This window comes from Solanum verrucosum, unplaced genomic scaffold (genome assembly GCF_900185275.1).
Source record: "Solanum verrucosum unplaced genomic scaffold, falcon-dt-bn FXZP01000236.1, whole genome shotgun sequence".
Classification (NCBI taxonomy): Eukaryota; Viridiplantae; Streptophyta; class Magnoliopsida; order Solanales; family Solanaceae; genus Solanum; species Solanum verrucosum.
This window is the reverse complement of record NW_026020806.1, coordinates 347,935-373,735: the sequence shown is the minus strand read 5'-3', so window position 1 is coordinate 373,735 and position 25,801 is coordinate 347,935. Positions and strand designations below refer to the sequence as shown.

The window sequence follows — 25,801 nt, the reverse complement described above, 5'->3', positions numbered from 1 at the left end:
AGTAAGATTTATGTTTTTATGTTTGTATAATTAAGTAGTTTTTTTTTTTTTAATAAGAATTAAACATGTTGAGCCCGTGCTCAGTATGGGCCACAGCCCATCTGGTTTGACTAGAAGTAAACAAGATGTAAAACTTTTAGTAACATAAATAGTGGAGTAGTATGTTTATGAAGCTATTCTTTTTCATCTTATTTCACATTTCTATTATTCCTCTACTTTGTGTTTCTGTTAGTAGTTCACAACAACATCCTGCAAAAGTACAAGTTTAGCGCGCCCTCCATACTCCTCTGGTACGACGTCTTCACCGACCTCTCGGATAAACTCTTGCTTCTGTTCTTCACTCATGACAATCCTCATCTGTGTAGTAATTTGATATTAGAAACGAAGACTATACATTTACATGTGCATTATGTTAAACATAACATCACGCGATGGGCAATTATACACACTGACGTACCTTCTGTTGAGTTGCTTTATCAAGGAAGCGACAAACAAATCGCCATATGGTGACGAAGAATTGTGGCATGTGTAAAAGGTAACAAGTAGCTAAGCGCTCAGGGTAGTATGCCTGTAGAAAGAAACTGTGTGAAATGTAGCTGGCAGATTCAATATAAAGAACTGAACTATATATATTAGCATTCCAATGTCATTGGGTGTGCGCCAGCGTCAGATCCTCCAAAAGGAGTGCATTTGTGGAGGGTTTTCCACGGGTGCCACATCATTTTTAGAGAGTTCGAGCAACATAGATTGCTCCTCATTTGTCTAAACCAAGATTCAAGAACTTAAGAAGAGCAACAATTTTGATCAAAATTTAAGTTAGTGGAGCTTATCGAAACTATATGTTACATCAATGACACCTCATAGCTATGTTGCTCAGACCTCCAAAAATGTTGCGGCAACCATGTCGGATCCTCCAACAAAAGCATAGGTCTAGGAGGATCAGACACACACCTAACAATATGTTTGAAGAGTTTGAGCAATATTATAGTGAGTTCTTCTACTAAGCCGTTAATCTTGACTCTTTGAACTGTCTTATAGCTGACAAGAGACGTATAACGCTGTCCATGGTAGAAGAATTATGTATCTTTACATAACACTGGTTATGTGCGTCTCTATACTAATGGTTTGTGCACTATAGAAAGACAAAGGGATAACCTGTAAAAACTGAAAACCAGTGATCATTCCACGAACATCAACATTGCTATAGGTAATATTCTGGAGATCAAGAATTCCAATAAGTTTCTCGTTTCCTATTTCTCTACCATTGAACGAACTGAAACGAGCACAAAGGAGGTCCAAGTTAGAAACAGAACCATGATTCTCAGTATAAAAAACATATTTCGATAGACGAATAGCTGAGGAACACGTGAGTCGAAGTTACAAAACCTCCAAAAGCTAAATTTTCCAGGTTACATTATACTATAGTGTCAAATCTATTGCATCAGATAACAGGAGAGACGTAATTCCTCTGTACTTTCTTGTTAAAACAATCCTCTTCATTAGATAGCGTTTACCTCACTTAGCAGTTTATTGTTATCACCATATTTTGGACAAGAACGAGAAGAAAGTTTCCTTCATTACTTCGCGCCTCATTGAAAAGACAGATAGCAGAGTGACTAAAACAACACAATAGAAAAGCAGCACGTAAAAGGATCTACAATCCCAAAAAAACACACTCATAACAAGACTCTTCATACAATATTCTAGTCAAACATATGCATTCATTTTTCTCAAATCACAAGTCACAAGCAGTTGTAAATGATATTAAACTTTCTAGTGCAAGTTCCCTTCACAAGTCTCAAGCAGTTGTAAATGATATTAGTTATACATAGCATAATACCAAAAAGAGTGACAAGATATTAGTAAAACACAAAGCTAATGCATGCATTATTTTTTCTAATACATCCTACCATACGACCCCATACTCAATACAGACACTTCAATTTACACAAAACAAAGTAAATGTTAAAAACATTACAAGTTATCCCTCAAGTGCAACTTTCCAAATGGTCAAAGAGAAACACGGCTGAATGAAAATGATACCTTGCAATTGTTTTGTCTAGTAGATGAACCACATATTCTGCATAAGAGGCGAATGTGTCAATACTAGCACTATAGTTAAGAGTAATCATTAGCATCCTACAGAAACGGAGAGACTACAACATCAACATACCCAGTGAAATCCCACAAAGTGGGGCCTAGGGAGGTTAGAGTGTACGCAGACCTTACCACACGAGATTGTCTAATTAAACTTGACCAATGGCCCATTAGCAGGACAATAAAAGATAAAAAGGCATCATTGAGAGAACCAACCAGAATATTTCTCATAAAAAAAACACAAACAAGATAAACAGTCATGGACTAGCCAAGAACAACAACATCAAAAAAGAACTGTTACTCTTAAGGGGAAAAAATTTTACTCTTGAATTGTACTTGATCCTTGGAAGGAAAATGTTTGCTAAGTTTGATTATCACAACAGGATACCCATTCTTGGACAATCCCTGAAAATAAACTTTTTCAGCTACTGATTCATCTGCAACTTCAGAATCAGTGATGTACCCAAGTGGAACCATCTCAGCCCTCCATTCTTTCGAGATGTTTCATCTTTTTATCTTCATGGAAAACATTTGTAAAATCCTCAAGAAATGTTTGAAAGAAGGTCAACTTCTCGCAGAGGATTTTAGTTTGCTCTTTTTTGTAAAGAACCCAATGATCAGTTTGCGAGAGTTGATCTAGGCTTTGCAAAAGAGAAGTCACAGCAGCATACGCCGCCATATCGCTGTTTGTTTCTTACTAAAACATGGAAGAGTAAGGAGTTCTGAGTTCTTGATCAAGATGCCCAAATTAAAGTCAATTCTATATGCATTTTCTTTAGAAAGAAATGAAGGGTACAAACATGTTTTTTTTTAAGATTCAAGTTGGAATAAACAACACAACATAGTCAGACTGAGAAATGATATTCTCACTTCTACCCTTCCACCAACCGCACCACTATTCTCTTGGAGAGAAACAGACACAAAGAGAAGACTTCTCTTTACAAACCCTTAAAAGTCTTGCATTCCCATCCATTACACTGCCTTCTTCTTTCATAAAGAATTGGTTTTGAGAATCTAAATCAACAACTCAGAACTTCCTCCTACTGTCCTGTTTAGCAAGAAACTAACAAACAGCGATATGGCGGCGTATGCTGCTGTGACTTCACTTTTGCATACCCTGGATAGTCTATCTCAAACTCATATTCTTTACAAAAAAGAGAAAACTGAAGTCCTCAGTGAGAAGTACACCTTCCTTAAAACCTTTCTTGAGGATTTTACTAATAATTTCCATGAATATGTAAAGATGAAGCATCTCGAAAGGATGATCCAAGAAGCTGCTAATGGAGTGGAAGATACTATTGACTCACATGTATATGATAGCTATGTTTTAGTACAAAGCAATCGAGTACGAAGAAAGGCTTATACGATCTTTCATCAAAACTTGGAATATGCAATTGAGGAAATTGGTTTGATACAAAAAGAGGTTATGAAAAAGATAAAGGTCAACAAGTTCAACAGCAAAATCTCTCATTCAAGAGATACTTCATCTCAGATCCCTTTGGATCAAAAAGATGTAATCATTGGACTAGATGAAGACTTGCTAAGGATAAAAGATAGACTCATCGTGCAATCATCAAGACTCGAAGTTGTCCCTATTATAGGGATGGGTGGTATTGGCAAGACCACACTGGCTAGAAGAGTTTATGATGATTCCTTGATTGCATACCATTTTTATGTCCGAGCATGGACAAATGTATCTCAAGAATTTGACACTAGAGAAATTTTTCTTGGTATTCTTCGCTCCATTGGCGTGGTCAAGGATGAAGTAGAAAGAAACAGTACTAATGAGCAATTGGCTGAAAGAGTTTATCGAAGTTTAAAAGGGAGGAAGTATCTTATTGTCCTAGATGATATGTGGTCTATCGAGGCTTGGCAGCATGTGAGGAGATCATTTCCTGATGATCATAATGGAAGTCGAATCGTGTTGACCACAAGGCTTGTAGATGTTGCATCTTGTGCTTGCTCTGGCAATTCCCTTCACGAGATGCGCTTTCTGAGTGTGGAGGAAAGCTGGACTCTTTTACGCGATAAGGTCTTTGGGAACGGTAGTTACTCTCCGGAATTGGAGAAAATTGGGAGATGCATTGTCCGTCAGTGTCAAGGGTTGCCACTTGCAGTTGTTGCAATTGGTGGACTACTTTCCAAGATTAGCAAGGAAACAAGTTCTTGGGAGAATGTTGCAGAAAAGGTAGGATCGCTTATGGCAAGTGACACTATGGATTGCTTGAACATACTTTCTTTGAGCTACAACCACTTGCCTCAGTACTTGAAAACATGCTTCCTTTATATGGGAGTTTTTGCAGAAACTCGTGAGGTCCCGGTCTGGAAGTTATTAAAGTTATGGATTTCTGAGGGCTTCGTCAAGAAAGTCAATCATAAAAATCTAGAAGATGTGGCAGAGGAAAATTTGAGGGAGTTAGTTGATAGAAGTTTGGTTTTGGTGGGGAAACATACTTCCCTAGGAAAAATCAAGACTTGTAAGATGCATGATCTCGTTCGAGATATGTGTTTGAGAGAAGCCATATATGAGAATTTTATACACTTCAAAACAAGGTATGACCACGATCATCTTCTAGAAAACTTTAGTTGTCTACGTCGTGTAGCTGATTTCCATAAGTATACAGACAGTGGACTTTCTAAACTTACGCCACTCACACGTTCTGTTTTCTTCAAATATCCATACTTTGTTTGTTCCCTCCGACAGTCAAGCTTTAGATTACTTAGGATATTAGATGTTTGCTTTACATCTTTTTTGTACTGTAGTCCGTCCATATCAGAACTTGTTCATTTGAGGTATCTTGCTTGTCCATTCTTCGATGGTCTTGTGCAAACACTATGCAAGCTACGGAATATACAGAACTTAGTTATTCATGATTTATGTCCATCTGGTTTACGTATGAGAACCCACTCCCTACCATGGGAAGTTGTGAATATGCCTCGACTAAGACATATCCATACAAAAAAGTTTAGTCTTTCCATACCCCCACCTACATCAATAATTACTGAGAGGGAGAATCACTTACAAACGTTAACCGGATTGGTGCCCTCATCTTGTAACGATGAGGTGTTTCTACGAATTACAAATTTGAAGAAGTTGGGAATTTTAATTGTTGGTGAATCAGACACTATTCAGAAGTGTTATTGTCTAGATAATCTTGTACATTTAACTCAGCTTGAGAAGCTCAAAGTTGAGTTCGTACAGAATTATCTGCTAACTTATAGGCAGATGACCGAAGATTGGGCTATCTCTTCGTGGCTACACATTCCACATTGTGACAATTTCCCACCAAACCTTAAGAAGTTAACATTGTGCAGAACGTACCTACAATGGGAAGACATGAACATTCTCAGTAAGTTACCTAATCTTGAGGTCCTCAAACTTAAAGATCACGCCTTTCACGGACTAACTTGGAAACTAAGCGATGAAGACGAAGATGGATTCTTGAAGCTAAAGTTTTTACTTCTTGAGAGCTTGAATCTGAAGCAATGGGAAGCAACAAGTTATCATTTTCCAAGCCTTGAGCATTTAGTCCTAACAGATTGCTATCCATTGGAGCAAATTCCTTTCGACTTTTCAGAGATTCAAACACTACAGCTGATTGAACTACACAAATGTATGCGTTCTGTTCTTGTTTCAGCAGAGAAAATACAAGACGAGCAACAAAGCTTTGGAAATGATGACCTCATTATTCGTGTGAACTATATACGTGAGTAAACATTAATAAAGAAGTTACACATTTTCATCTAGAAAAGCATAAAATATCATTTTCGTTCTTCCTAATATATGTGTTCATTTTTTCATTTATTTATACTATAAAAGGTGCTAATTACAATTGGTTTGTGCATTGCAGACGTAACGACTAGCTGATGGAGAGTACCATAAGGTATATATACTCAAGCAAATTTGCAGAAGTTCATGATCTTTCCTTTATCTGTATTTCGATTTCCTTTTTTTCAAATTCAGGGAAGTAAGCTAGTGAAATAGTCATGTTTCGACTTGTTTAGGACTGAGACGTAGTTTAGTGAATCTGACATCTATTTACATTCATCAGAAAGAATGCATTACCTTTGGAATGTGTATATAGTTGAATAACTTCTCTTTTTATTGAAATTGATTCTATAAATCAGTTCTCCTCAACAAAACCTTTTCGTCCATACCAAACACACCCTTAGTGTTTCTTTGTTTTTCTCGTCTTGACTCTTATCTATACTTTTAACATTTTTTTGTGTTTTACTTGCTTCTTTTGTTTACAATAACGTTTTATCATTTTGAATATGTTGACTTTTAGTCAATTTTATTGTTTCTTTAGTTCAAAATAATATAATTAAAGAGACGTTGAAAAATTCCAAATACATGAAACGTAATCTTCTCTTTATTTTTGCTTTGCTCTTTCGATCTTAATTTATAGAATAACATATTTCGCTTTTTAGTATGTCTCAAAACAAATTACTACATTTTCTAATTTGACTATATATTTAAATTGTGGATATCATATTTTAGTTATGATGCTATACTTTAGTTAAAGAATATTTCTTTTTTAATTGTTCACTTTAGCAAATCAAGATCATAAAATTATTAATTGATTTTTTTTTATAATTATAGCGTCTAAGTCCGTTTGTGTGCGCTCCAACTAATTCTATGATATACTATATCTATTATTCCTCACCATCCATGCATAAAGTAACTTTGTTATCAAAGCTTGAACTGATAAGAAGAAATCATCACTGTTCTTAGTTAGCTATATCTAGAATTTGAATTTAAAATTTCATAATTTTCAACACATGACTTCATTGACCATCTTTCAAAAATAATATAATTAAGATCTTCATTTATTCTATTTTTTCTGACCTGATAAATGAAATTACACAAAATACGTTGTTGTGGTTATTATATTGTCTTTGTGTATCTAAAGAGATATGGATGTGAGTGGGAACATCCCATGTGCATATGCACAAGAAAAGGAGATTGAAAACAATGTGTATGAATTGTGCCTTGGTCCAAAAGAAATATAGAACGGTCCCTCATAATGATAATGAGTGAAAAATGTGAGTTATATTATTTTAGAAAAATAAATAGGAATCTTTTAGGTGTTGAATTACAATTGGTTCTAGTCTATCTTTTTCGTCTTTGCCTTTTTTTAAAGAGAATATAAAAAAAAATACTAAAAATAGAAAGTTAATTACCAAAAAGAGAAATACCAAAATAAACATACAAATTAATTCTAGATTAAGAAAATTAAAATATCATAATACTAAACTTATTTATTGAAACCTAATTTTAAAGGATTTTCCTTTTTTTGAAAATGAAATAAAATTGATATTCTAAAATATGATTCTATTTTTGTAATTTTTCAATTTCAACAAATAAAACTTTCCAAACAAAAACAAAAAAATAAATCGACATAGTAGTGCAATTCCAAAAGTGGATATGAGAAAGGTAGGATATAAGAAGCGTAACCAAAGCAGAATTGAAAGGAAAATAACATCAATAAATATCAAGATACAGAGAACAAATGAAGCAACACGCAATAGTGAAAAATTAAAGAATAAGATTCTATGTGATTACTAATCAATATTTACTAAATAAAGGGAAGATGAGAAGAGGAAGTTGATCCCCCGCTTCTCCCACAAAGAAATATGACAATACTCGACTATTTACTATTCTTGTACTATAGTTTTCGATCTTCGTACCTTTTTATTTAGGTCATGTATTTTGAAGATGTGTCATGTCATGTCTAATCGCCGCTTCGACTTATCTGTACCTCTCATAAAATATGTTACAATCAATGTATTCACACCTTCTTATTGGTACACTCATTCCTGCATCTCTCGATATATGTTCGAACTAGTTCAATCTCGCTTTTCTCATCTCAATCCTTGATAGAAAATATTAGTGAGACTTCAATACGGATATCAAACATCGAAAACCAAATAAAGATGAAAAAGAAGAAAAAAATCCAAAGATGCTGTTTTTATTCCTGCCACATAGACTATTGGGTCAGCCATAAAAATATCTTCGTTAGCTGGCTGATGACGTGGACTTCCTCTGCTGGCAGGTTTAGGTCTCTAGATATTTTCACCTCAAAATATCCTTCAACCACGTGTCGACCAAACTTTCATTTTTGCCATCCAAACACCTATAAACTGCCGAAATGCCATTGACTATCAATACTAGTTAGTATTTTTTATTTCTAAATTCTAATAGTATACTATTAGTTCTTACTATTTTTTATTTCTATAGATAATAATGAAAAGTTACACTTTTAAGATCCACATTTTTTTATATATTGATAGCGTTATTAAATACTTATGAAATAAAAACAAACTTATTACTCTTTTTTGAACTAATTAAAAGGAAAAAGGTATTGTATGTATTAAAATAGAGCGAATATTATTTTATCATGATTATTATTTACAAAATATAGTAAGTAATTATTCGATTTTGGATTTAAATACCTTCTTTTACTCTTTTAGTATGTTTTCCATTCATTACTACTTACTTAGTATAAGTCGCTAGAAGGTGACGCGACTTTGACAACATGTCTACTTCAGAAATCAGAGATAGTTTTATCTTTCTACGTGCAATTACACATGTCCTTGATTGATAAAAATATGAAAGATTAGATTTACCCTTACTACTCTATTATTATTTTTTTGGCAATTAACGAATTTTATTAATTACCATAACCATGAGAAATTATTTTAGATTTAACCCTTGTCAAAGACAAAATCCATCAAAACAATGTCACAACTATCAACGAAATGTGATATCTAATGTGAATTTGTAGAATTCTTGAACCATCAAGTCTTTAATGGTATATTACACTCGAAGCTATTAAGTTAATAACATATTTATAGCCCGTAGATGAATTTACGACCCGTAGTTGGATCCGTAAGATTCAGTCCAAAATTTTGGTTTCGGAAGTTTGATTCCATGATCTCCATTTAAGGTTTGTACTTCAATGTACGTACGAGCCGTAAATGATATTTGCAGTTCTCAAATTCTGAAAACTCTGTTGGAAGTGTCTCTGGTAAAATAATCACAACTTTTTATCCAACGCTCCAAATAATGCAAACTAGGTGGAATTGGAAAGAAGACTCATAGACCTTTAATTTTATAGGTCATGGGACACTTAACTCTTAATATTAAGATCGATATGGTCATTTAAAGTGACCCTTGCATGAACTAATGTGAAAACTTAGCCGGTAGGAAGGCTTTGAACTCGACTTAGTGCTAGAGGTCTCTTATGACCCTAAACCACTTTCGATACACTTTCTACACTTGGTATAGAATCTTAAAATACATGAGAAATTAGGAAATTGCCCTGTTCAAGTTTATATACTTACGACGAATGATTCGGATTCTAAGAGTTGAGTTGTGAGGTGCTACACATACCTTCTCAGACATTAGGCATGTTGTTGTTTTTGCAAGTTTTACTCCATGAAAACTGGGGTTTTATCTATGGATTTTGAAACTCCATAATAGTATGCATGAAATTAACAACTATCCATAGGGATGACAAAATTAAAGCCAATGGCCCATTAGAAAGACAATAGAATATAAAAAAGGCATCATTAAGTGAACCAACAAGAATATTTCTCAGATGATCATTCAACTAAATAGTTAGTATTATTTTCTAAGTTGCAGGGACTCTTCACTTTCAGTGCCGCACCGTTGTCGAATTCTTCAAAAATACACTACTTGTAGAGATTCCAATACACACTCATTGACATTTTTGACGAGTCCTAACAACGTAATTTATTTCATAAAATCACTTTCTTTGTTGAAAAAAATTGGAATCTAGAAGATGTGTGAGTTTTTGAAATAATAGCTAAACGCAAACAAGAACAACAGCAAAAATGCAATGTTTACTCTAAGGGATGAATGTTTACTGACCTAAATAGTGCATACGAACAATAAGGTCATCATTTCCCATGCTTTGTTGCTCTTCTTGTATTTGCTCTGCTGAAACAATAACAGAAAGCTTACATTTGTGTAGTTCAATCAGCTCTAGTGTCTGAATATCCGCAAAGTCGAAAGGAATTTGTTCCAAGTCAATGCAAGCTGTTAGGACCAAGTGTTCAAGGCTCGGGAAATGATAACTTGTTGCTTCCCATTGCTTCAGATTCATGTCCTCAAGAAGTAAAAACTTGAGTCGCGAGAATCCATCTTCCTCTTCATCGCTTAGTTTCCAAATATGTCCGTGAAAGGCATGATCTTTAAGTTTGAGGACCTCAAGATTAGGTAACTTACTGAGAATGTTCATGTCTTCCCATTGTAGGTACGTTCTGCAAAATGTTAACTTCTTAAGGTTTGGTGGGAAATTTTCGCAATGTGGAATGCCTAGCCGAGGAGACATAGGACGGTGCTCCCACATCCAACTGGAACGCAGACGATCTTTTTCACACTCAACTTTGAGCTTCTCAAGCTGAGTTAAATGTACAAGATAATAAAGACAATGACACCTCCCACTAGTACTCATGACTACATTAGCCACTGAATAAGAAGCAAGTGAAATTCCCAACTTCTTCAGATTTGGAATTCTTAGAAGCACCTCATCGTTACAAGATGAGGACACCAATCCGGTTAACATTTGTAAGTGATTCTCCCTCTCAGAAATTAGTGATGTAGGCCGAGGTATGTAAAGACGAAGGCCTTTTGTATGAATATGTCTTAGTTGAGGCATATTCAATAGTACCCATGGTAGGGACTGGGTTGTCATAGATATATCCCATATATTGCAATATCGAATAACTAAGATCTGTAAATTCCAAAGCTTGCATATTGATTGCATAATGTTATAGTAGAATGGGCAAGCAAGATACCTCAAATGAATAAGTTCTGATATTGCCTCAGAATTGTCGGTAACAAGAGCAAAGCAAACATCTAATATCCTAAGTAATCTAAAGCTTGATCGCGGGGGGAAACAAAAGTTGTATGGATGTTTGAAGAAAACAGAACGTGCGAGTGGCATGAGTATAGGAAGTTCACTGGCATATCTATAATCTAACTGTCTATGACTATTGAACACAACTACACGACGTAGAGAACTAACATTTCCTAGAAGATTATCGTGTTCATACCTCGTTTTGAAGTGTATAAAGTTCTCATTTTGGGCTTCTCTCAAACACATATCTCGAACGAGATCATGCATCTTACAAGTCTTGATTTTTCCTAGGGAGCAATGCTTCCCCACCAAAAGCAAACTTCTATCAACCAAACTCCCTCAAATTTTCCTCTGCCACATCTTCTAGATTTTTATGTTTAACTTTCTTGATGAAGCCTTCGGCAATCCATAACCTTATCAACTTCCAGACCGGGATCTCACGGATTTCTGCAAAAACTCCCATATAAAGGAAGCATGTTTTCAAGTACTGAGGCAAGTGGTTGTAGCTCAAAGAAAGTATGTTCATTCAATCCATAGTGTCACTTGTCATGAGTGATCCTACCTTTTCTGCAACATTCTCCCAAGAACTTGTTTCCTTACTCATCTTGGAAAGTAGTCCACCAATTGCAACAACTGCAAGTGGCAACCCTTGACACTGATGGCCAATGTACCTCCCAATTTTCTCCAATTCCGGAGGGTAACTACCGTTCTCAAAGACCTTATCGCGTAAAAGAGTCCAGCTTTCCTCCACACTCAGAAAGCGCATCTGGTGAAGGGAATTGCCAGAGCAAGCACAAGATGCAACATCTACAGGCCTTGTGGTCAACACGATTCGACTTCCATTATGATCATCCGGAAATGATCTCCTCACATGCTGCCAAGCCTCGATAGACCACATATCATCTAGGACAATAAGATACTTCCTCCCTTTTAAACTTCGATAAACTCTTTCAGCTAATCGCTCATAAGTATTGTTTCTTTCTACTTCACAGTTGACTACGCCAATGGAGCGAAGAATACCAAGAAAAATTTCTCTGGTGTCAAATTCTTGAGATACATTTGTCCATGCTCGAACATAAAAATGGTATGTAATCAAAGAATCATCATAAACTCTTCTAGCCAGAGTGGTCTTGCCAATACCACCCATCTCTATAATGGGGACTACTTCGAGTCTTGATGATTGCACGATGAGTCGATCTTTTATCTTTAGAACCTCTTCATCTAGTCCAACAATTATATCTTTTTGATTCAATGTGAACTGAGAAGAAGTACAATATTGCTGTGTAACTCTTGATTGTGAGATTTTGTTGTTGAACCTTCTGACCTTTATCTTTTTCATAACCTCTCTTTGTATCAAACCAATTTCTTCAATTGCATATTCCAAGTTTTGATGAAAGATCGTATAAGCCTTTCTTCGTTCCTGCCGCTTTGTCCTTCGTATGAGCTATCATAAACATGTGATTCAATCATATCTTCCATTCCATGAGCAGTATCTTGGATCATTCTTTCGAGATGTTTCATCTTTTTATCTTCATGGAAAACATTTGTAAAATCCTCAAGAAATGTTTGAAAGAAGGTCAACTTCTCGCGGAGGATTTTAGTTTGCTCTTTTTTGTAAAGAATCCAATGATCAGTTTCCGAGAGTTGATCTAGGCTTTGCAAAAGAGAAGTCACAGCAGCATACGCCACCATATCACTGTTTGTTTCTTACTAAAACATGGAAGAGTAAGGAGTTCTTGATCAAGATGCCCAAATTAAAGTCAATTCTATATGCATTTTCTTTAGAAAGAAATGAAGGGTACAAACATGTTTTTTTTTAAGATTCAAGTTGGAATAAACAACACAATATAGTCAGACTGAGAAATGATATTCAATATACTTTTGCAGGCATCCAGCAAGTTGGAATAGTTTAAATCAGATGAGTTCAAAAGTTTGGCACCATACCCGGTGCAATTCCGCAAGTAGGGTGTGCGGAGGCTAAAGTGTACGCAACCTTATGAAGGTAGACACACTATTTTAAGTAGACTCTCGGCTCAAGTAACGCTTAGAAAGGAAATATAGCAGGAAGAAGGCATGCAAAAAATAACGCAGAAGAGAATAGTAACAAGATGTTAAATAATGTGGAGCCCAAATGCAATATTCTAACTTTTTTTTCTTTTTGTATTTCTTTCCACAAAAATATTGAACTTTCAACTTCACACATAAAATCAATGTTAAATTTGTCTTACCTTCCCCTCCAAAATAACTCCTTTAAAAATGGCACAAATGAAGAAATTGCACTAACCCAAATGAGGAAATCAGTTGAAACGATTAGATCTTCCACTGATGTAAGAAAAAATTGAGTCCCCTTTTCCTCTTTTAGTGTAAGGTTCAAATCTTTGTACTGATAATCAATTTTGATTGCTTTTTTTTTTAAAAAAAATACCACCTTTTCCTCCTTTCAGTGTAAAGTTAAATTATTTTTTTTACTGATAATCAGTTTTTATTTTTTTTCCAGAGTTATGGAGAGCAACACTTATGAGGTTCTTGATTGCAAGAGTGACTTTTTCCCCCCATAGTAAAGTTTCCTCTTTTTTTATTCTCAATACATTGCATTTTTGTTATTGTTATTGTTGTTGTTGTAGGTTAGTACATAAATGTTGATCTTATTTGTGCTTAATTATTATTTCAAAAAGTCACGCTTCTTCTTGATTCCAATTTTTTTCGACAAAGAAAGTGACCTTCTGAAAATAATAACTATTAGTTGATTGACCATCTTAGAAAGTGACATTTCAATTTTTTTCGACAAGGAAAGTGACATTACCTAACCATAGTTATTTTTCAAAGATATGACCAAAAAGTGACTCATTACAGTATGAATGTAGTTTGGGCAAGTTGTATGACTTTGGGACTCATTTTAAAAAACTATTCCAACTTGCCTTTTGGTACAAGTCTTAAATACCATTGACTTCAATCAAATAATTCAGAATTCTCTATTCTAACCATCCACCAACCCCACCACAACTCTCTTATAGAGAAACATACACAAAGAGAAAACTTCTCTTTGCATAGCCTAACAAGTCTTGCATTCCCATCCATTACACTGCCTTATCCGATAGACCCTCGACTCAACAATAAAGAAAAGAATTTGAAGCATGGTAGCAAGAAAATATGACAGCAAAACAGCAAGATACAAATCAAATGAAGCAACAAGTAGTACTGCACATCGAAGAAAAAGAAACAAAGTACAACAATATTGCTACCTACTAACCTTCTAATCTAATCCTCAACTTTCACTCCTTCCTATCTAGGGTTATATCCGGAGTAAAACTTGTAGATTTTGAAATTACTTGACTATAGTTATTTTTCGAAGATATGTCCGAAAAGTGTCTCTCTAGTATGAATGTAGTTTGGGCAAGTTGGGTCTCTGACAAACTATTCCAACTTGCTTTTTGGTACAAGTTTTTAAATACAATTTGAGTCTCAATCTGACAAATAATTCAATGGGCAAAACAAGAATTCTCACTTCTACCCTTCCACCAACCCCACCACTATTCTCTTGGAGAGAAACAGACACAAAGAGAAGACTTCTCTTTACAAACCCTTAAAAGTCTTGCATTCCCATCCATAACACTGCCTTCTTCTTTCATAAAGAATTGGTTTTGAGAATCTAAATCAACAACTCAGAACTTCCTCCTACTGTCCTGTTTAGTGAGAAACTAACAAACAGCGATATGGCGGCGTATGCTGCTGTGACTTCACTTCTGCAAACCCTGGATAATCTATCTCAAACTCATACATCACATTCTCTTCTTTACAAAAAAAAGCAAACTGAAGTCCTCAGTGACAAGTACACCTTCCTTAAAACCTTTCTTGAGAATTTTACTAATATTTTCCATGAAGATATAAAGATGAAGCATCTCGAAAGGATGATCCAAGATGCTGCTGGTCAATTGGAAGATACTATTGACTCACATGTATATGATAGCTCTGTCTTAGTACAAAGCAAGCGAGTACGAAGAGAGGCTTATACGATCTTTCATCAAAACTTGGAATATGCAATTGAGGAAATTGGTTTGATACAAAAAGAGGTTATGGAAAAGATAAAGGTCAGCAGTTTTAACAGCAAAATCTCACATTCAAGAGATACTTTCTCACTGCTCCATTTGGATCAAAAAGATGTAATCATTGGACCAGATGAAGACTTGCTAAGGATAAAAGATAGACTCATCGTGCAATCATCAAGACTCGAAGTTGTCCCTATTATAGGGATGGGTGGCATTGGCAAGACCACACTGGCTAGAAGAGTTTATGATGATTCCTTGATTGCATACCATTTTTATGTTCGAGCATGGACAAATGTATCTCAGGAATTTGATACTAGAGAAATTTTTCTTGGTATTCTTCGCTCCATGGGCGTGGTCAACGATGAAGTAGAAAGAAACAGTACTACTGAGCAATTGGCTGAAAGAGTTTATCGAAGTTTAAAAGGGAGGAAGTATCTTATTGTCCTAGATGATATGTGGTCTATCGAGGCTTGGCAGCATGTGAGGAGATCATTTCCGGATGATCATAATGGAAGTCGAATTGTGTTGACCACAAGGCTTGTAGATGTTGCATCTTGTGCTTGCTCTGTCAATTCCCTTCACCAGATGCCTTTTCTGAGAATGGAGGAAAGCTGGGATCTTTTACGCAATAAGGTCTTTGGGAACGGTGGTTATCCTCCGGAATTGGAGAAAATTGGGAGGTACATATGCCATCAGTGTCAAGGGTTGCCACTTGCAATTGTTGCAATTGGTGGACTACTTTCCAAGATGAGCAAGGAAACAAGTTCTTGGGAGAATGTTGCAGAAAAGGTAGGATCACTTATGACCAGTGACACTATGGATTGCTTGAACATACTTTCTTTGAGCTACAACCACTTGCCTCAGTACTTGAAAACATGCTTCCTTTATATGGGAGTTTTTGCAGAAACTCGTGAGATTCCGGTCTGGAAGTTAATAAAGTTATGGATTGCTGAGGGCTTCGTCAAGAAAGTTAATCATAAAAATTTAGAAGATGTGGCAGAGGAAAATTTGAGGGAGTTGGTTGATAGAAGTTTGGTTTTGATGGGGAAGCATACTTCCCTAGGGAAAATCAAGACTTGTAAGATGCATGATCTCGTTCGGGATATGTGTTTGAGAGAAGCCCAATATGAGAATTTTATACACTTCAAAACAAGGTATTACCACGATGATCTTCCAGAAAACTTTAATTGTCTACGTCGTGTAGCTGATTTCCATAGGTATACACACAGTGAAATTCCTAAACTAATGCCACTCACACGTTCTGTTTTCTTCAAATATCCATACTCTGTTTATTCCCTCTCACAGTCAAGCTTTAGATTACTTAGGATATTAGATGTTTGTTTTACATCTTCTTTGTTCTGTGGTCAGTCCATATCAGAACTTGTTCATTTGAGGTATCTTGCTTGTCCGTCCTTCGATGGTCTTGTGCAATCACTATGCAAGCTACGGAATATACAGAACTTAGTTATTTATGATTCACCTCTATTTGATGCATGTATGACAACCCAGTCCCTACCATGGGAAGTTGTGAATATGCCTCAACTAAGACATATCCATACAAAAAAGCTTTGTCTTTTCATACCCCGACCTACATCCCTAATTGCTGAGAGGGAGAATCACTTGCATACAATAACCGGATTGATTCCCTCATCTTGTAATGATGAGGTGTTTCTAAGAATTCCAAATTTGAAGAAGTTGGGAATTTTAATTTTTGATCATTTATATACTCAGAAGTGTTATTGTCTGGAAAATCTTGTACATTTAACTCAGCTTGAGAAGCTCAAAGTTGAGTGCAAGTATGTGCCAGATTTAATTTTGATCTGCAAAGCAAAAAGCTTGGATTGGGTGAGCTTTCCTGTGCTACACATTCCACATTGTGAAAATTTCCCACCAAACCTTAAGAAGTTAACATTGTGCAGAACAAACCTACCATGGGAAGACATGAACATTCTCAGAAAATTACCTAATCTTGAGGTGCTCAAACTTAAAGATGGTGCCTTTGACGTACTAACTTGGATACTAAGCGATGAAGACGAAGATGGATTCTTGAAGCTAAAGTTTTTACTTCTTGAGCGCATGAGTCTGAAGCAATGGGAAGCAACAAGTAATCATTTCCCAAGCCTTGAGCACTTAGTTCTAACAAATTGCTATTCATTGAAACAAATTCCTTTCGATTTTGCGGAGATTCAAACACTACAGCTGATTGAACTACACGAATGTAAGCGTTCTGTTCTTGTTTCAGCAGAGCAAATACAAGAGGAGCAACAAAGCTTGGGAAATGATGACCTCGTTATTCATGCGAACTCTATACGTGAGTAAACATTAATCAAAAAGGTATACATTTCTTAAAAGCATAAATATTTTTTATTAGCTAGATTCGTTCGAAATCTGAAAATGTTTTTTATATTCATCATTTTCACTTATTTATACTATAAAAGGTGCTAATTACAATTGGTTTGTGCATTGCAGACGTAACGACTAGCTGATGGAGAGTACCATAAGGTATACTCAAGCAAATTTGCAGAAGTTCATGATCTTTCCTTTATCTGTATTTCGATTTCCTTTTTTTCAAATTCTGGGGAGTAAGTTAGTGAAATAGTCATGTTTCAACTTGTTTAGGACTGAGACGTAGTTTAGTGAATCTGATATCTATATACATTCATCAGAAAGAATGCATTACCTTTGGAATGTATATATAGTTGAATAACTTCTCTTTTTATTGAAATTGATTCTATAAATCAGTTCTCCTCAACAAAACCTTTTCGTCCATACCAAACACACCCTTAGGTGTTTCTTTGTTTTGCTCGTCTTAACTCCTATCTAAACATTAACATTTTTTTTGTGTTTTACTTGCTTCTTTTGTTCACAATAATGTTTTATCATTTTGAATATGTTGACTTTTAGTCAATTTTATTTTTTCTTTAGTTCAAAACAATATAATAAAAGAATAAAGAAAAGAATTTGAAGCATATCTAGAATTTGAATTTAAAATCCCATAATTTTCAACACATGACTTCATTGACCATCTTTCAAAAACAATATAAGATTTATATTTATTCTATCTTTTCTGACCTGATAAATGAAATTACACTGAATACGTTGTTGTGGTTGTTATATTGTCTTTGTGTATCTAATCTCTAAAGAGATATGGATGTGAGTGGGAACATCCCATGTGCATATGCTCAAGAAAAGGAGATTGAAAACAATGTGTATGAATTGTGCCTTGGTCCAAAAGAAATATAGAATGGTCCCTCATAATAATAATGAGTGAAAAATGTGAGTTATATTATTTTAGAAAAATAAATAGGAATCTTTTAGGTGTTGAATTACAATTGGTTCTAGTCTATCTTTTTCGTCTTTTCCTTTTTTTAAAGAGAATATAAAAAAAAAATACTAAAAATAGAAAGTTAATTACCAAAAAGAGAAATACCAAAATAAACATACAAATTAATTCTAGATTAAGAAAATTAAAACATCATAATACTAAACTTATTTATTGAAACCTAATTTGAAAAGAATTTTCCTTTTTTGAAAATTATTCTTTCTTTTGAAAATGAAATAAAATTGATATTCTAAAATATGATTCTATTTTTGTAATTTTTCAATTTCAACAAATAAAACTTATCAAACTAAAACAAAAATAAAAAAAACAACAACATAGTAGTGAATTTCCAAAAGTGGGTATAAGAAAGGTAGGATATAGGAAGTGTACTGTAACCAACGTAGAATTGAAAGGAAAATAACATCAATAAATATCAAGATACATAAAGTAAATGAAACAACATGCAATAGTGAAAATTAAAGAATAAGATACTATGCGACTATGTCTACTAATCAATATTTACTAAATAAAGAGAAGGCGAGAAGAAAAAGTTAATCCCCCGCTTCTCCCACAAAGAAATATGACAACAATACTCGACTATTTACTATTCTTGTACTATAATTTTCAATCTTCATATCTTCTTATTTAGGTCATGTATTTCGAAGATGTGTCATGTCATATCTAAATCACATCTTCTCAATTCCTCTTCGTCTTATTTGTACCTCTCATAAAACCTGTTACAAATCAATCTCTTCGCACCTTCTTATTGGTACACTCATTCTTGCATCTCTCGATATATGTTCGAACTATTTCTATCTCGTTTTCCTCATCTTAATCCTTGATAAAAAGTACTTATCAGATTTCAATGCGGATATCAAATATCGAACACCGGATGAAAAAGAAGAAAAAAATCCAAAGATGCTGTTTTTATTCCTGCCACATAGACTATTGGGTCAGCCATAAAAATATCTTCGTTAGCTGGCTGATGACGTGGACTTCCTCTGGTGGCAGGTTCAAGTCTCTAGATATTTTCACCTCAAAATATCCTTCAACCACGTGTCGACCAAACTTTCATTTTTGCCATCCAAACACCTATAAACTACCAAAAAGCCACTAACTATCAATACACTGTACTATTTCTAAATTCTAATAGTAGGAGTATATAATTAGTTCTTACTAATTTCTATTTCTAGATCATGAATAACGAAAAATATATTACCCTTTTTAAAACTAATTAAAAGGAAAAATGTATTGTATAAATTAAAATAGAGAATATTATTTAATCATGATTATTATTTACAAAAATAGTAAGTAATTGTTTGATTTTGGATTCAAAGACCTTTTATTCTTTTAGTATGTTTACTATTATAAGCGGCTAGAAGCAGATATGTCTTGAACGATATATCTGCTTCAACAACCAAGGGTAGTTTATGCAACCACATACCTTTCGTTGACAAAAATTAGGAAAGATGAGATCTACCCTTACTCTATTATTTTTCTTGGCAATTAACAAATTTTATGAATCACCATAACCAAGGGAAACTATTTTAGATTTAACCCTTGTCATATCCAAAAAAACAATGTCACAACTATCAACTAAATGTTTTATCTTGTAGAATTCTTGAACCATCGAATCTTTAATATTACGCTTGAAGCTATTAGGGCAATGTCATATTTATCTGAACGTCATGCATCACATTGCATCGCCGCTAAAATGCTTAGAGAAACTATCAACTAAATATAGACATAGCAACAACTATAGCCTTCAATATGCATTTTTGTGCACTCTTAATTTTCATATCATTAAATCCAAAATATATACCTAAAATGAGGAATCAATTATACATAGTACTAGAACTAGAATACTTATTTTTTTTTGGGCCACTTAAATATATTTTTAAGTTGCTAGAACAACTAATTAACCACTAATATAATCCTATGTTCCTTAATCCTAGTATATAGTTCAACTTTAAATATAATCGGTAGGTCAAGTGTGATAATGACATCCATAATTATCGTTTATCACACTCCAATTTAATAATAATGTACCCAAAATAATAAATTAGCATTGAAGCATAACTATGGCCTATGGGTTCAATACAAGAATATTCTCTCAAAAAGGTTTATAGATTTTTATAAATAGTTCTAGTTTAAAGTGTAGTTACAAAGCATAAATATAATTTATGTATTTTTGAAACATAACTATAATTGTTGTATCGGGTAAAAGAGTTGTATTATGCGGATATCAATTATATCGACAATTGATTATATTCAAACAACAAGTATCATTCATATCAAATGGATATCAACGCATACTATATCAATTGATAGGTTCAATCTTTATGTTTCTATCAACATAATTCATTATACTTTTAAAATTACGAATTCAAATATTTTAATATTAAAACACACACATGTCTATGCATGATATCAGAAATACTAGGTTCGTATTAATCCAATTCTTACATCCCCTCCCCCCCCCCCCCCCTCCCCCACACACAGAAAATATCTTACTTTCAGTGTGAACTATGAATTAAATTTTAAAAAATAACAATTCTAAAAAAGATTATTTAATTTTGTAAACAATAGTACCATTACTAATTTTTCAAATACATAATATATAAATATGTCTTTTTAACTTGATATTTACTGATTTTTTATGTATAAGTACACACTTAAATTTGTATAAAGTCTAACAAGTAGACATATACATTTTACATGATAATTCATGTGAGATATACTCGAACTAATTCTTGTGAGAGGCATTTGAGTAAATAAGTTGAACATCATGTCTATTTTCCCAACACAGCTCTACAAACATATCTAGAAAGATATCATTAGCTACCAAGATATTTTTGTTTGGCATAAAAAAAAAAGAGAAAAAAAAAGGTATGAAGAAAATGGAAGAAGAAGAAGAAGAGAACATGAGAAGAGAAAAGAGATTGAAATGCATAAACATGGAGGAAGATGAAGATGAAGATGAAGAAGAAGGAGAAATTCTCGATGAGGACGATGACGATGATGAAGATGAAGAAGAAATTGAAAATATTGAAGTTCCTTCACAACCAGTTGGATTTTTCTATCCTTTAACGACGCCGTCTTCAATCGTCGTCTCCGATGCATTAGATCCTGATCTTCCGGTTATATATGTGAATTCTGCGTTTGAAAGCTCTACTGGTTATCGCGCTGACGAAGTCCTCGGTCGTAACTGGTAATTTTTTTAATTTTTTTATGTGTTGTATGAGTTTAGTAAGTATTCAATTGTTAGGGATTTTGTGTAGTTTTATTGGTGAAATTAGTTGATCTGAGTTGCACTATGGATGTGGTGTAGTGGTCAATGAGTTCTCTCTGGTTCAAATCTTAAAGAGATTTCTATCTTTTGTTGTTTTGCTGGTGGGATTTGGCAGGTATCCCGTAGAACTAGTCTAGGTGTGTGCAAGCTAATCCAGATACCACGGTTATCAACAAAATTAGCTGATCTGAGCTTAGTCTGACTATCTATTGGAACTAATTTTGGTGATTTAAATTGTACTTGAACAAAATGTAGGAGTTGGAAATGCAAATGGTGAAAATTTTGTTTCTTTTTACACCGACAAGTCTTTTGGTGGTGGAAGTGGACATGTATTGTAGAATTAGTTGAGATGTGCGCAAGTTGGTCTAGGCACCACGGTTATTAAAAAATATAGCTGATTTGAGTTTATTTAACTGTATATTGGAACTAATTTTAGCTATTTGGATTGTACTTGAACAAAATGTAGGGGTTGGAAATGCAAATGGTGAAAATTTTGCGTCTTTGTTCCATCTGTCCTAGCTTGGGTGGATGGAGTTACTTGATATCATTTGTTGGTGGGAATTGATAGGTTTCCCGCAGAATTTAGTTGAGATGTGTGCAAGCTGGTCCAAACATAACGGTTATCAAAAAAATTAGGTGATGTAAGCTTATTTTAACTGTAAATTGGATCTACTTTAGGCGATTTAGATTCTACTTGTAAGAAAATATAGGGATTGGAAATGCAAATGGTGATAATTTGCTTCTACGCTAGATCTAGCAACCATATTTTGTTTCTTGCTCTTTTAACAGTATGAAATCACGTTCAACCAAAAACACAAGATCCAACAAGAACGTCTATCAGAAGGTGGCACTATCCTGTCTGTATCTGTATAGTAAACCATCTGTTCATGTTATTGCCATTTATCTCTCAGACAAATCCTAAGAATTGAATTTTGCTATTGAATGAGAGCTCATACTACAACAATAATAAAAATAGTTACCTTTCTGTGAAAATTTTATTGGCAACTGAGAAGTTGCTAATACAGCAGCAACTCGAACCGCTAGTGGGTTGTATCAGGTGCTTTATTCAAATCTATAGTGCTTAAGATCATATTTCATAAGGGATAATCTAAAGTTGAAAATAAAGCTCATAATGGCTTAACACTGTGATTTAGGGTAAAGAAAGATTACAAGTCTACACTCTACACCTTTTTAATGTTATTTAAAAGGATGAGAAACTGAGGGACTAAAGCATCTTCAATACTATGTTACATAAAGAAAGTTCTGTGTCAGAGTGGCACTTGAATTGAAGCTGTTTCGATGGATTTGTTTTTTTATATATATCATTGTTTATTCTTGTTTTCAATAATCTGTCCTAGTATGTTAACTGTTACCATTCTCAAAAATAAAAATCTGTCCTAGTATGTTGTTTATTGATTATTGCACTATTTTGTTGTTGTCTTTGCTCCCTGCTGGTAGACTTGGCACCGTTTCCTTGTTACTTGCTATATTTTCTTCACTATCTCCTTCTTCTTCACTTGAGCTAAGAGTCTTTCGAAAACAACCTCTCTACCTTTTCGAGGTAGTGATAAAGTTTGCGTACATTCTACCCTCCCCAAACCCCACTTGTGGAATCTAATTGGGTATGTTGTATTATTATGATTGTCCTGTGGACTTGCATCGTTTTCATTGTTGGTATAGTTTTTCAGTCACTAGGATTAAAGAATAGTCAAAATATATGTTTTTATTACTCATTTAATGACAACCCAATGTTAGTATATTAGAAAATTAATTGTGGCTTTTTCTGTCCCTTGACATTATCAATTCTTTATTAGAATTGTTCCATACAGATGTTATATCTGATTCTTCTTTAATGTTTTTTTTTTTTCCGATTGAAGCTTTTTTTCTTAATCTCTGGATATTAACCTATGGACATAATTAGATAAGCTTTCTCTTGCATTTGCCATTGACTTCAACATTACTAATATTTAAGCATCCATCTAAATTCTAATGATATACTATATGTTAACATCATTTACTATTTGAGGAATCTTGACACGTTCACTGAATTATTTTCAGTCGGTTTTTGCAATTTCGAGATCCACGCGCTCAAAGGCGGCATCCTTTGGTGGATCCTGTTGTTGTTTCTGAGATAAGAAGATGTCTTGAAGAAGGTGTTGATTTCCAAGGGGAGCTTCTCAACTTTAAAAAAGATGGTACCCCTGTGGTGAACAGGCTAAGGCTAGCACCCATACATAGTGATGATGGCACAGTGACCCATATTATAGGGATTCAAATGTTTTCTGAAACAAAAATTGACCTGAATACTGTGTCATATCCCGTTTTCAAAGAAACTTGCCAGCCTCACTGCGACGAGTCCAGCGAGTACTCCATTAAAAGTGGTAATTTATTGCACCGTGAAATGTGCGGTATTCTTCAGCTCTCTGATGAAGTTCTAGCTCACAACATTTTATCTCGATTGACTCCAAGGGATGTTGCATCCATTGGTTCTGTTTGTAGAAGGATACGCCAATTGACGAAAAATGAGCATGTGAGAAAAATGGTCTGTCAAAATGCATGGGGAGCTGATGTCACAGGTGTGCTGGAACACATGACAAAGAAGTTAGCTTGGGGGCGTCTGGCTAGGGAGCTAACCACTCTTGAAGCAGTTTGTTGGAAGAAACTGACAGTGAGAGGTGCTGTAGAGCCTTCACGTTGCAACTTCAGTGCATGTGCTGCAGGGAACAGGCTAGTGTTATTTGGAGGGGAAGGTGTTAATATGCAGCCAATGGATGACACATTTGTTCTCAATCTTGATGCTGCTAATCCAGAATGGCGACGAGTGAGTGTCAAATCATCTCCACCAGGACGTTGGGGCCATACTCTCTCATGTCTTAATGGTTCCTGGTTGGTGGTGTTTGGTGGATGTGGGAGGCAGGGATTGCTTAATGACGTGTTTGTTCTTGATTTAGATGCTAAACAGCCTACATGGAAAGAAGTATCTGGTGGAACTCCCCCCCTTCCTAGGTCTTGGCATAGCTCTTGCACAATGGAAGGCTCAAAGTTAGTTGTTTCAGGTGGATGCACAGATGCAGGTGTACTTCTCAGTGACACATATTTGTTGGATCTCACCAATGACAAACCTACCTGGAGAGAAATTCCAACTACATGGGCTCCTCCGTCTAGATTGGGACACTCACTCTCAGCTTATGGGAAGACAAAAATTCTAATGTTTGGTGGCCTTGCCAAAAGCGGTCACTTGCGTTTAAGATCAGGTGAATCATACACTATTGATTTGGAGGACGAAAGGCCACAATGGAGGCAACTTGAGTGTGGTGCGTTCACAGGAGTAGGAAGTCAAAATGCTGTGGTTCCTCCTCCTAGACTTGATCACGTTGCTGTAACCATGCCTTGTGGCCGTATCATCATTTTCGGAGGTTCAATTGCCGGACTGCACTCTCCTTCACAACTCTTTCTACTAGATCCTTCAGAGGAAAAACCGTTATGGAGGACTCTCAATGTACCTGGGCAACCTCCAAAGTTTGCTTGGGGTCATAGCACATGCGTGGTTGGAGGAACAAGGGTCTTGGTCCTAGGAGGCCATACCGGGGAGGACTGGGTTCTGAACGAATTGTATGAATTGTGCTTAGCGAGCAAGCAAGATTCTGATGCATGATCTGGTTAGTTAAATTCTCGCAGAATTGATATACATTTTGAAGTAACTTTGCATTTTCTTAAAAAACGGTTCCACTTTGTAGACACTGGAATACACCATGCCATAGATTTGAGTACCTTATGCAGCTTGTGTAAATAAGCTTTTGATCTTGCTGTTTGTAGTCCCTTGTTTGTAGTCCATTTCGTGGCCGTGGAATATGTTTATGCCTTTTGTTTTGTATCTTTATATATTCTATTCACTGATTTCTGAGTCTCATATTATTTGTATGTACATTATACTTTGCACAACATTATAGTTCATGCTCATAAACTACACAACTTTTGTCTTTCACAAAAACAATTAGTTTCGTTGGAGGAGGAGGTATTTTAGGGGTGGCAAAATGGGATTTGGGGAGATTAAACTGTATGCAGATCTTACCCATACCTCGTGGAGGTAGAGAGACTGTTTCAAAACTTTTCGTAAGCTAATTAACATATACTACATACAACATAATAGTACATT

General features: G+C 34.9%; 3 protein-coding genes across 3 annotated transcripts; 2 read left to right on the top strand and 1 right to left on the bottom strand.

Annotated features, from left to right (window-relative positions):
- Positions 1-161: 161 nt before the first annotated feature.
- Positions 162-2,776, bottom strand: LOC125813189 (CRAL-TRIO domain-containing protein YKL091C-like). The gene is made up of 6 exons (XM_049492674.1): positions 2,740-2,776; positions 2,421-2,588; positions 2,044-2,080; positions 1,156-1,273; positions 458-568; positions 162-357 (listed from the first exon to the last, which is right to left on the bottom strand). The coding sequence occupies exons 1-6, from the start codon at positions 2,774-2,776 to the stop codon at positions 229-231; spliced, it is 600 nt and encodes a 199-aa protein (XP_049348631.1). The 3' UTR covers positions 162-228.
- Positions 2,777-3,175: 399 nt separating this feature from the next.
- LOC125813188 (putative late blight resistance protein homolog R1B-14) lies at positions 3,176-17,350 on the top strand. Its single transcript, XM_049492673.1, has 2 exons — positions 3,176-4,285; positions 15,821-17,350. The coding sequence occupies exons 1-2, from the start codon at positions 3,176-3,178 to the stop codon at positions 17,348-17,350; spliced, it is 2,640 nt and encodes an 879-aa protein (XP_049348630.1).
- Positions 17,351-21,216: 3,866 nt separating this feature from the next.
- LOC125813137 (adagio protein 3) lies at positions 21,217-25,555 on the top strand. Its single transcript, XM_049492622.1, has 2 exons — positions 21,217-21,564; positions 23,704-25,555. Exons 1-2 carry the CDS (start codon positions 21,245-21,247, stop codon positions 25,298-25,300), a joined length of 1,917 nt encoding a protein of 638 aa, XP_049348579.1. The 5' UTR covers positions 21,217-21,244; the 3' UTR covers positions 25,301-25,555.
- The last annotated feature ends 246 nt before the right edge of the window (positions 25,556-25,801 follow it).